Source organism: Lissotriton vulgaris, chromosome 7 (assembly GCF_964263255.1).
Source record: "Lissotriton vulgaris chromosome 7, aLisVul1.2, whole genome shotgun sequence".
Classification (NCBI taxonomy): domain Eukaryota; kingdom Metazoa; phylum Chordata; class Amphibia; order Caudata; family Salamandridae; genus Lissotriton; species Lissotriton vulgaris.
In genome coordinates this window covers 829,374,589-829,387,685 of record NC_141695.1, presented here as the reverse complement: position 1 = coordinate 829,387,685, position 13,097 = coordinate 829,374,589, and the positions used below count along the sequence as shown (strand labels likewise).

The window sequence follows — 13,097 nt, the reverse complement described above, 5'->3', positions numbered from 1 at the left end:
TGAGTTCAAGACTTTACATTCGTAGCCCTATATAATGTATTATTATAGTAAATTTGTTTTCCACTGATTATCGCTGGCACAACTTAAAACTGAATCATTGCACCGTAAGTCTGTCCCCTGATGGGGCACGATAACTATTGGCCGGACTCCGAGAAAATTCAGTCCATAAATTCAGAATCTCACAATAACCTCACATATTGTTAAAATCCATTTACAGATTCAAGTGTATGAAGTAGTCACTCTTATTGTGCCTTTAATTACTCATAATGACTCTCAGGGTTATTGAATGCAAAGCCATAATTTGACCTTTTCCACAGTAGAGAATATAATTCTGATACACCAGGCCACGCCATCCCATGGTTAACCTCAGCAACCTCCTAGTGAACGTCTGTTATGAACAGGGGACCATCTAGATGGTGTCAGGTCATCAAAAACCTATGGGACCCCTCTTAACACTCAAACAGAATCAACGGTTCAATTCGCTGTGACACTTTCCTTAATCTCCAAGACAGGTCACAGGAAGTGCATTTGACCATGTGCAGCTCCTGCAAGGGATCAGGACACACGCCTGCCCTGCCGCAATGGATTGTATTGGTCCTCACTTAAGCAATGTCCTGTCTCAACTATTGCAATGGGGTTTATGGATGACTTCCATCTCAGACTAAGAACAAACTGGCAACAAAAAAAAACGGCAACATCATTTTAAGCATGAAGAGATGAGACTGCATCACCCCAGCCAGGATTGCCCTATACAAAGGCATTAAACTGCCTACCTTAAATAAGGCTGCTGGTTAAATGTCCTTCCTCTGACAGCCACTACTCTGTCATGCCGTCTGTCAGGCCGTCAGAGCAAGTATTCCATCAACAGAGCCAACTGGGCCTTCATGACAAAATACTTACTGCCCGCCTGTCTCTACATGAGGTGGACAGACTGTCTCTAAATGAGGCGGACAGACCGAGGGTTTGGCAGGCAGGGTACTCCGCTGCATTGGCGATGGATTACCCTATTCTCCAAGCCCTAAATCAAGTTCTAAATCCTCCTTCAATTGCTTCAGTATTAGTGGTACGCCAACATTCACACATGCTTTTGCGATTTGTGAAGTTTGCAAATTGTGTCAAATTCATCTACAGACAGTTTTCTAAGAATTTCTTTTTTTGCAGGATAATTTTCCCACAAACCAGTTTTTTTCCCACACCTTTTTAAACTATGCAGACTTTATGAAATTCATATATCCATGAAATGAATAAGATACACATACACATAATCCTCATACAGAGAAGGTAAACAAACACACACAATTCTACCACATCTAACGGCTCTGACACAATACACCAAGTTCACCTAAAATTCAGACAGTTTCGAAACAACACACACAGAGCAGATACAGCACACACATATCTATCCAAGCCTCACTGCTGTATGAACCTTGTTCAACTAGGCTCTTACAGTGCTGTGCAGCACAAGAGGATACAAAGAAAAATCAAGTGAACGATTTGACACCAAATGTCAACGCTCACCATGGAAACATACATTGTACATGCAGCTCACATACAAAGAGCACACATGTACATTCACAGGCACACAGTATAGACTCAACTCTGTAGCAGTGTGAGGGACATGCCGGCGCATGCGCACACATAGTTCGATCACGTCCAGGTACTTACTGAATGTTCTCATAGGTGTATTTCACGGCTACCCAGGGTATGACGAACAGCACCGGAGCACCTAAGAAACAGAACAACAACGGGAACTATGAAGCTGAGACCACAGGCCAGACTACCCAAACAGGAATTTTGCACTAGGGATAGGGCAACTTTTCCAATAATGGATCATTAAATCAAGACATGTAGACCAGAAGACAAGCGCAAACAACACTATATTGCCAGAAAATGGTGTAGTCCAAGTAAGCTGGTCCCAATGAAGGACAGCAAATGGGAGAGACCAAAGGCAGAAATATGGAACACATGGAGGAGAAAAGACAGAGTAAATAAGAAAAACAGGGCATTAAAAGAGGCAAAAATAGTGTGAAAAAACATGTGATGGAGACAGTGAGCGAGAGCCTCAGATTCATTTAGTTTTATAGCACCACTCATACCAGTGTAGGGTGTCAGAGCACCTTACATCACACACATTGCACAGAGACAATTATGTGTGTAAATCAATTTGTAGGAAATGTTACATCAGACAGGACTACAAGGTGTAATGTAGGTGTGACATGTCATCAATACAGGTAGGCAATGTAGTTTAAGAGCAGGGCCAACCTGGCCGTAGTGGTCACTGGGTGTTTTCCCTGGTGGGCCGCTAAGGTGGGGGCTGGTTTTGGGCCCCTGGGGGGCCTTTTCTGTTACTGGGGGTCAGCAATATTGGCCCCCTGTATCAAAATCAGCCGAAACCGGCCCTCGCAAACTGCTCGGTTGCACTCCCCTTCACCCGGGGGCCGTTAGCCAAGGCCGGTTTCTGTTCCCAGTCCGGCCCTTTTAACAGTCCTTATTCTTTAACAGCACACATTCAGAATTTAAAACGTAACACCATTGTTAGGGGTTCTCTTTAATAATAAGAATTGTTTTCTACCCAAATTAACCCTTTAGGCAAGATTAGGATAATGAAATACTGGGCAAAAAAACATTTAGCGCTAACATATACATTGTAGTTTTCATGCAGCACTTTGTTGACAATTAGTAGCTCAATGTTCTACATTAGGCTTTTGACTTATGAACCACAAGTAACAAAAGGATTTCTCTCACAGAAGCAGTGACCCACTGACCTATTTACATTCTATGCAGTTTGTTAGCTGCGTGGGACACGTTCTAAGCAGTCAGCATTTTAACCCTCTGCACTATCTTAGAATGAGTCAAAGCTTCCACTAAACAAACCTCCCGTCTCTTTTCACGAAGAGGATTAATCGCCGGAGTTATCTTGACATTTTAATTGATGCCTGAAAATTGCCGAGGCCAGGAACATGGCTGCAGGTGCTCTTAAAATGATAATATACTTGCAAAAATGATGCTCCGCACCTCAAGTCAGCACCCGGTTCGGTGGCACTGATCGCACCGCCCTAGAGCCGGTCTTGAACTCAGGAGAGGAATGGTCAAGGGATTAGCCCCTCTGGCTGAAAATAGTTAATAACCCCTATGGTGATCTATCTTTGTATTTAATAAAACATTGTATTGGTTTAAACATTTGGTATTGTATCACACCACTTTGCTTGTTATGATACATGTGATATGTGACAACTTGCTTATAACAATCCACAGGAACTCAGTCCAGAGACAACCATTCATCATTTCAATAGCATATTCTTCTGCTTTCTTGCTTTGATCAGACACTTTGGGCAAGAACATTGGTCCAATGTGATACACTGGTACTGGCGCAAACCAAATCCTCTGATATTTTGGAATGTTTCTGCGAGGATCCTCTAGCTCAGTAGTTGGGCATCTCTGGGGTGTCTCTTGCCATCAGTTCCCCACAATGCCTCTTTAGTCCACCAGCAGTCCTACCCACGGTATCACTAGTTTACAACGATTCAAATCAGTTTTGATCGCTGTGTGTGGTAGTGTCAGTTTGGGTCTCTTGGGCTCTCCTACTCCAGAATCTTCTACAGTGTTGTGTTTACACCTTCGCAGAAGGGATATATTTTGTTGCAATACCAGGTAGTGGGAAGGAAATCTTCCTTTTCTCTGATACATTTAAGGACATTGGTGTGCTAATATGGCCATATCCTATAGTAATGTAAAGGTGTGATAATTTAGTTGTCTCTGTCTAAACTAAGATGCTGATTCTGCTTCTCATGGTCCTATTCGTACTTCCTGCAACTCCTCACCAGTCGAACCCCGACATCCTCCTCTATCGCAGCCTCAACCTGTCTGGGGTGATGTCCACCAGCAATCAATATACCGAAAATATTTTGTGTGTAATCATTCACCCATAATTAATTTCCCTTCTAAATGGTGGAGCTTGGGGAGCTCAGATAACTCTTTTCAAGATGGCATGACTGCATTTGGAGATATCAGAAGAACTGGCTCTTGTGGAGCTGGTATTCCTCTTACAGTCAGATGAGTGGAGCACTGTGCCCAGCAACAGCTCTCCGAGTTTTGTGATGCCAAAGTTGTCCCATTCATGAAAACCCAATGTGGTGAGCCACCGATACTTTGGACATGTATTGGAAAACAAGGGCCACCCTACAGATGGTCAATATCTCAATACACGCCAAAAAGACTGTCAGCCCCCACTTTCCCTTCACTGGGCCCCATGTGAGTATCTTCTCTGTCTACACTTCCTTGTGGTGTGCACTTTACACCCAGACAGTTAATCCACAAAATGTCAGGTGTCCCTCCATGTTAGGTCCTGAAGAGACCCCCTATTGATGGTGGGGGTCGAAACTCCATCAACACATCTAAAAACGAACCACTTCCCAACCTCTACCATTGTATTACAAGGCTGTGACTACCTACTGAGTATTTATGTTATGTTTTTTTTGTATTCTTGAAATCTATTTTATGTCACAATTTGTCACCTTTTTGTAGGTTCTATGCTCACTTGGGACACCAGGCACATTTTTGATTAATTTGATTACGCGTTGCATAACCAGCCAATATTCATAAATGTCTTGTTGTATATGGTTTCTTTTCTCTCCCAGACATCTTTGTGCCCATCAATACTGCCACTGTGCTAACTAATATCATATATTACACGCACTGTCCACATGATCCACTGTTCCTTGTTATATATCTATACTTTGGAGGCATGCCTGGGACTTGTTGTCTCCAAAGAACCACAGTAAAGCTAGCTAGTTCCTTTCAAGGGAACATACGGAATGTCTATGCTCTCTGTGAGGGAAAAAGTAGATTCTGTGGAGTTTCTTATGTTTGGGAGAAGTCATGTTCGTATTAGGAATCCTCCCACAATATTGCTTTTATATGAAAATTATCTGAGAAATTGGCTAAACTTAAACCACATAATCCAGGACTTGTATTATATCAGTTTGCTAGAAAAGTAGCTATATTTTGGGTTGGAATAATTTTTGCGTGGGCAAGTTATCCATTATTCAGTGGCTTAAGAGGACCTTTTGATAAAAAGCTTCAGCAAAGCAATTGTTTGGTTCATTAAGACAAGAATGGGGAAACATTCTTTGCACATCCTTGGAGGAAGTTGTGGGGATTTGCCAGACCAGCAAGATGAATTCTCTTTCTGGAAAGGATTTGCTGACCTCCGCATCTGGCTCCCAGCTAGCACGCTCGTTTGTTTGTTAATCTCATAGCGCTTTGGCTGATTATAGCGCTGACTTCTGCATCTGCCTTTCTGCTAGCGCGCACATTTGGCTTAACATTATCCTAGCGCTTTGGCAGACTGTAAAGTATTTTTACTTGCTGTGCATACCCTTGTGTTTATATTGGCTGCTCTTTGTCTGTGATCACATTGCCTGTGTGTAACCCTGTCTCCGCGCTGTTGTTATTGCTGCGGCCATTTCCCTGGTTGACCCGAGCCCTCCCTCGACCTCGCTCACGCCTCCCAGCGGCCCCTCCCACGCTCCGCCCCCTCCATCATCCATTTATGGCCAATGCCTCCACGCGCAGCGTCCACGCGCTACGTACACGCCGAAGGTGCGCCAAAGGTAAGCCCGTCTACGCCCGTCCGCGCCTGGACCGCGCCCAGCGCCAGACCCCCTGCCCCTCGCGCTCCCCAGCCCTCCCGCATTACCTATGATGCCGCCACCCTCCAAGCCCTTGACCCCGGTCGCGCCCCCAACTGCGTCCAAGCCGCTCCTGGACACACCCATGGACCTTTCTCCTGCTACTCCTGCAAATTCAGCGGCACCGACAACATCTCCGCTACGACCACACCACAGATTCCCGACCCCAACCACCTACAATGCATCCTTCTCAACACCCGTTCGGTGCACAGGCACGCCATTGACCTATGGAACCTACTAGACACCATCTCTCCAGACGTCGCCTTCCTTACGGAAACATGGATGAATGCTTCCTCCGCACCAGACATCACCATTGCCATCCCTGAAGACTATAAGATCACTCGCAAGGACCGTACCGGCACAGGAGGAGGAATCGCTATCGTCCATAAGAAATCTATCCGCATCTCAACCAGCTCTGACGCCAACCTCGCCAACTCCGAACACCTTCACTTCCAGATCCACATCGACCCCAAGACCACACTCAGAGGCACCCTCCTCTACAGACCACCAGGACCCCGCGCAAAATTCAGTGAAGACATCACAGACTTCATCTCTCCACACGCGCTCCCCTCCAAAGACTATATTCTTCTGGGAGACCTCAACTTTCACCTTGAAAAGATAAACGACCACAACACCGCCACCCTCGTGGACAACCTCGCCAACCTCGGACTTAAACAACTAGTCACTTCCCCCACCCACATCGCAGGTCACACACTCGACCCTATCTTCACCTCCAGCAAACATGTCTCCTTCAGCCACACTACGGATCTCCTATGGACCGACCACAGCTGCGTTCACTTCACCTACAACAAGCCGAAACCCATCAACCACTCCCAACCTACCCTGCAAAGAAACTGGAACAAAATCACCACAGACCAAATCTCCGCATCGCTCCTTCGAAACTCCCCAGCCCTCTCTTCTAACGCCAACGAAGCCGCCGCCAACCTCACCCTATGGTTATCCAACACCGCCGACACCTTAGCTCCACTGAAAAAACGTCAAAGTAAACCTGGCAGCAAGAAAGCCTCATGGTTCAACGATGATCTTAAGAAATCCAAGAAACTCTGCCGCTCCCTTGAAAAGGCCTGGAAAAAAGACCCAACCACCAGCACCAAGGACACCTTCAAAAGCGCCACCCGCACTCACCACCAACTGATCCGAAAAGCCAAGAAAACAGCATTCAAGGATCGACTTGACAACAACACCCACAACAGCAAGGAACTTTTCAACATCGTCAAGGAATTTTCCAATCCCTCGGCCAACTCCAACGACATCACCCCCTCTCAAACCCTCTGCGACTCCCTTGCCTCTTTTTTCCACAACAAGATTGCAGACATCCACAACAGCTTCGACAACCAACCCACCCTACCATCTGCTGACCATCTTCCCCCCGTGAACACCCTTAACGCCTGGAACCCAATCTCCACTGAGGACACCATCCGCCTGATGAATTCCATCCACTCAGGATCCCCCACAGACCCATGCCCTCACCACATCTTCAACAAAGCAGACTCCGTCATAGCACCGCACCTCCGCGACGTCATCAACTGCTCCTTCAACTCTGCTACCTTCCCAGAAGACTGGAAACACGCTGAACTCACCGCCCTTCTGAAAAAACCAACAGCGGACCCCACCGAACTCAAAAATTACCGCCCCATCTCGCTTCTTCCATTCCCAGCCAAAGTCATTGAGAAAGCCGTCAACAACCAGCTCGCCGCCTTCCTCGAAGCCAACAAATCCCTCGACCCCTCACAATCTGGCTTCCGAGCAAAACACAGCACTGAGACCGCCCTCATCGCAGCAACAGACGACATTCGAACTCTACTGGACAATGGAGACACAGTCGCCCTCATCCTCCTCGACCTCTCTGCAGCATTCGATACAGTCTGCCACAGCACCCTTCTACAACGCCTCAATAACATCGGAATCCAAGGAAAAGCACTCGAATGGATCACCTCGTTCCTCACCGGAAGAACCCAGAGAGTCCGCCTTCCTCCATTCAAGTCCGAGGCCTCTGAAGTCATTTGCGGCGTACCCCAAGGATCCTCACTCAGTCCCACTCTCTTCAACGTATACATGAGCCCCCTCGCGGCCATCGCACGCCAACACAACCTCAACATCATCTCTTACGCGGACGACACTCAACTGATCCTTTCTCTCACCAATGACCCCAGCACCGCCAAAACTAACCTACACGAAGGAATGAAAGAAGTTGCCGAATGGATGAAACAAAGCCGTCTGAAACTGAACTCAGACAAAACAGAAGTCCTCATCTTGGGTACATCCCCCTCTGCTTGGGACGACTCCTGGTGGCCGGAAGCCCTCGGAAAAGCACCCATCCCCACAGACCACGCACGGAACCTTGGTGTCATCCTGGACTCTTCACTCTCAATGAGCAAACAAGTCAGCGCCGTATCCTCTTCCTGCTTCAACATTCTGCGCATGCTCAGAAAAACATTTCGCTGGATCCCCTCCGAAACAAGGAAAACAGTCACCCACGCCCTGGTCACGAGCCGACTGGACTACGGAAACACCCTCTACGCAGGTACCACCGCTAAACTCCAGAAGAAACTCCAACGAATCCAAAACGCCTCAGCCAGGCTCATATTAGACATCCCACGCAACGAACACATCTCTGGTCACCTTAAAGACCTCCACTGGCTACCCGTCAATAAGAGGATCACTTTCCGACTGCTCACCCACGCACACAAATCACTCTACGACATCGGACCAGATTGCCTCAACTCTCGACTGTCCTTCTACACCCCCTCCCGCCAACTACGTTCTTCCAACCAAGCCCTCGCCACTGTACCTCGCATCAACAAGACCACCATGGGAGGCAGATCCTTTTCATACCTGGCTGCAAAAACATGGAACTCACTCCCCGCTTACCTTCGCCTCACCCAGAATCACCTAGCGTTCAGAAAGCAGCTTAAAACGTGGATATTTGACAAATAATCCTCCTCCCCTTCCTAAGCGCCTTGAAACCCTCTGGGTATGTAGTGCGCTATACAAATGCTATGACTTGACTTGACTTGACTTCAAAGTTCTAACCATCAATCTTGCAGGACTGAGCTCCGGGGATATTGACCAAAGGGTGGTTGGAAAGAGTTTTACTGTTTCTTTGGATTGTGCATAGAAGCTGTAGTTTGGAGAAGGCTTCGATTGCATCAGTAACTACTGACTTGACATGGACTGTGATCTGGTGAGTGGGATGCATTAGTCATATTGGGAGTTAGTTCCTATGTTGGCAAGCATTTCCAACAAATACAGCCGGGGGCAGTGTCACTAGAGACCCACCAATGCTGCTAGTTCCTGAAAGAAAACAACCTGGAAAACCTGTGATATCATGACATGAAAACAATGTACATAAAGGCTTTTCTTTAACCCGTCGGGCTTGGTCTAAGACTCACTTGTAAGGTTTTTTGGCACACTGCTGCCTGTAGAGACCATTTCTGATAAAAACTATTGATTCCTGTATTATTACGCTATGTGACACAATTTATATAAAGTGCTGAATTTTCTAATTACTTGACCTCTTGCTGCTCATCACAAAAAAAAGTGTTCAGTTGTGGGTCTTCCAAGTGGAAGAGATACATGTGGGTGAGTTGTCTGGCTGTCCAGTGGCTGTCCAGTGGCCCAAGTGAAGGTGGGTGTTGTAGTATAGATGGTGTGGATTGTCCCCATTTTGGTGCTTCAGGGGAGATGCGCAACGTCCAAAGTAACTACTATGTATGTGTTCTGTCATGTGTTCTCTGAGTGCTGGTTTGAAGTCAAGCGTTGGGTCATGTAGACCTCCATCTAACTCGTGTACAGTATAATAGTGATTTCTTTTGATACTTGGTGCTCTGGTGGGCCACTACATTAGGTACAGTATTGATTTTCGTCCACACGATCTGTAGGAGCATTTTAGAGGCAGAAGTAACATTACGTCTGTATGGGGTTTGTGTACTTTCTTGCTTAGGGTATTCGTTCCTGGCTCTTGATCTGTTGGGCCAAGACTCGTCATTTTTTACTGTGTCTGACCTTAAATGGCCTGCTTTCTAATAAGCTCTATGCCCTTGTCAAAATGCTCTTTTGTGTCTGAATATCTGTCCTTCTGTGTTTCTCAAAGGAGTTGTACTATCCCTTGTCCCCAGTGTGCTTGTCCCTGCAACTCAGTCTTATCTACTTTCCCACTGTCTGTTGTCTCGGGAAACAACCTTTACAACGCAGCTTTTACACCGCACTACCATTACAACTAAACTTTTACAACGCAACACCATTACAACGCATGCATTTACAACGCAACCATTACAACGCATGACTCTACAACGCACACCACTACAACGCATGCCATTACAACGCAGCCATTACAACGCATACCATTACAACGCATAGCATTACAATACATAGTACCCTTACACTATCCAACACTTACCCTACTGTTGCACCCCCTGGAGTTAGAATAGTAATTTCTACCCCTACACTATCCAACACTTACCCTACTGTTACACCCCCTGGAGTTAGAATAGTAATTTTAACCCCTACACTATCCAACACTTACCCTACTATTGCACCCCCTGGAGTTAGAATAGTAATTTTTACCCCTACACTATCCAACACTTACACCCCCTGGAGTTAGAATAGTAATTTTAACCCCTACACTATCCAACACTTACCCTAAGTGTGATGGCATTGAAAATGACTAATACCAACCGTTCACAACATTATTATATCTGTGTGTGGCCTGAAATAGTCTGAATTGTTTCCCTTGCGGGAGTGTGATGATTAGATGTTATGTTGGTACTGTCATTGTCAGCATTGGCAGGGCCATTGCACGGTGCAGGCTGAACTGGCCTCCCGAATTAAGCATTAGTTTCAGGGCATTTGAGTGCAGAAGCTGGGAGGGTTGGCAACTGCTTGAAGGGATCACACTATGGGCATGCCGGCATGCTTACAGCCAGAAACGTCTTCCATTTCTAAACCAACAGGCACTCCACGAAAAGCATTATCCTGCACGTCCAGGAACACATGCTGCCATGGCTGAAATTCATGACATTTGTGATTTGATACCTGCTGGAACAAAGCGGCCGCAAGCCCAGCAGCTGAAGCCTCTTGTGGCTGTCCGAAAGAAATAGCAAGCCTCCGCCATGAAAAAATATCTGCCGGTGCACCATCGGGCAAGTCGGCATGATGGATTGTGCATTACTGTGAGCTGTGGCTTTCAGCAGCTCGTGTTAAGAGCGTGTGTATATCACTGCGCAGTTAAAGTCACATGTGATTGTGTAGGCACTATTGATGTCGCCGTGAACACAGGGTAATCCATACACATAAACTGTCCTATAGTTACGACATTTGTAATTTGCGACCCGGTGTAACCACAACAGGCGCTCGCCAGGGCACCAACATAGAAAGTATACTTTAGTTGCACCAGCACTGGACCAGCACTTACTCTCCTCACCCCATGATCGATGTGCTTCTGTCCGTCCCTGATATTGACCATATGCACCTACTGCCACCCCCTTTCCTGACTGTGGAATCTTCGACTGACAGGCATGTGGCCTGCCATGTGCATGATGCAGGCAATGGCTGGGGGCTTCTTTCTGTGTAATGGACGTCTTTTGACCAGCTAAGAAGCTCAACAGAGTTGAACCAGTGCAGCACCACAAACCACCTCCAGTACATGCTTGTGTACTGGGCGTGATATGAATATTTTAAACAGTTTTGGGGATGGGGCATATGGGGAAAAATGTAAAAGCTTCCCCTCCGTCACAAAACCCCCAAAATGAAATGCATCAGTATCACTACCTTAAAAAAAAAAGACAGAAGTGGATGCCTGCTTGTGCCCCGGGGGAACTGCAGGAAAGCAAAAAGACAGAAGTGGATGCCTGCTTGTACCCTGGGGGAACTGCAGGGTGCAGCTTGTCTGGGAAAGCGGAAGCACGCCGCCATGCACGTGTAGGCACATCCCTACGCTAATGAAAGTAAACAAAGATGGTATCTGGCTGTCCACATGCGCGTGCATTTTTTTGTCCCTACGCGTGCATGTTTAGCTTTGCGGATGGCGAGAGCAGCCATGTTTGTCCATCTGGACGTGCATGCATTCAGCTTTGGCAGAATCGATTCCAAAAGGTTCTCTCCATGGCAGGGCAGCGCATGCGCTGCTTTCGCCAGGCGAGACCTAAAAAGGATTTTTAAACCTGCCCACTGGTAAATAAAGTACCACTGTAGGTGAGTAAGCGGAATAGAGGGGTATTTAACACTGACCGATGGTGAGTAAATGTGTTCCTCATTGTTCTATCTAGAGTAGAGTTGATTTACAATTACTTTCTTCAGCTGGTAAGGTCATACCCCCGGTTTTTTTGGATGTGACTTTTTCACTTTTGCTGGGTCCAGTCAATATTCATGAGATAACTCTTCTGTTCTTCACTCTCACTCATCCCAAAATGCACACAGCATGTTCTAGGCCCACCATATGGCGAATGTTCAATACCCGACCCGTGTATTTCAGAGAGAGTATTGTCTACTCTCCTGGAAGACCAACACAGAAAGTTCCCAAACCATCCATCCAAAATCAATCAATCAGGTGGCTGGTAAAGCGCGACTACACCCCTATAAGGGTCCCAAAGCACATCATGTTCTGTTTTTCCAAGCACTGCACATATGATTGTTCTCTACTCACCACAGCCAAGAAGGAGTGCTATGTACTCAACCCAGCCCATAGGTAATGTTAAGTACTCACCCCAGCCCAGAGGTAATGTTATGTACTCACCCCAGCCCATAGGTAATGTTATGTACTCACCCCAGCCTATAGGTAATGTTATGTACTCACCCCAGCCCATAGGTAATGTTATGTACTCACCCCAGCCTATAGGTAATGGTATGTACTCACCCCAGCCCATAGGTAATGTTATGTACTCACCCCAGCCCATAGGTACTGTTATGTACTCACCCCAGCCAATACACACATAGACTGCGAAGTAGCTTTTCTCATTGAAAACCGCCAGAACCAGCAGATTGTGCAGGTAGAGCCCTTCCACCAGCAGCCAGCAGTAGTTGGCAACAGTCGCATACTGCATGAGCACCGTCGCTGCCCGACACCCAGCAGCAGCCTGTGAGAGAAAGCGGGGAGGAGGAACACAAGAAAGACAAGGTTCATCACCAGGACTCTTGCAGTAGGGAATGCACATTAACACAATCTTGTGGCCCTGGCAGTGTGGTGCTGCTGGAAGGGGTCATACAGCACAGGCACAGCACTGAAGGGTGTGTGGCAGCTCATTCTGCTGGACTGGCACTGTGGGAGGCAGATCACACTGCTGGAGGCCTACAGCACTGCAGGAATTTACACGGTTGAAGTCCTACCACCCAGGCAGAGCACTGCAGCTTGGAGTCCACGGTGGTGCTGTTGTATAGCCCTCACAGAGC

At 46.9% G+C, this 13,097-nt stretch overlaps 1 protein-coding gene across 18 annotated transcripts in view; it reads right to left on the bottom strand.

Moving 5' to 3' along the window:
• GCGR (glucagon receptor) overlaps positions 1 to 13,097 on the bottom strand; it is a 522,801-nt gene that overhangs the window by 120,526 nt on the left and 389,178 nt on the right. For all 18 annotated transcript variants that reach the window (XM_086931130.1, XM_086931136.1, XM_086931143.1 and 15 more), the window contains 2 exons: positions 12,625 to 12,784; positions 1,666 to 1,726 (listed from right to left, as the gene is read on the bottom strand). In XM_086931130.1, the coding sequence (XP_086787256.1) occupies positions 1,666 to 1,726; positions 12,625 to 12,784 (221 nt within the window). The remainder of the gene's footprint in view (positions 1 to 1,665; positions 1,727 to 12,624; positions 12,785 to 13,097) is intronic.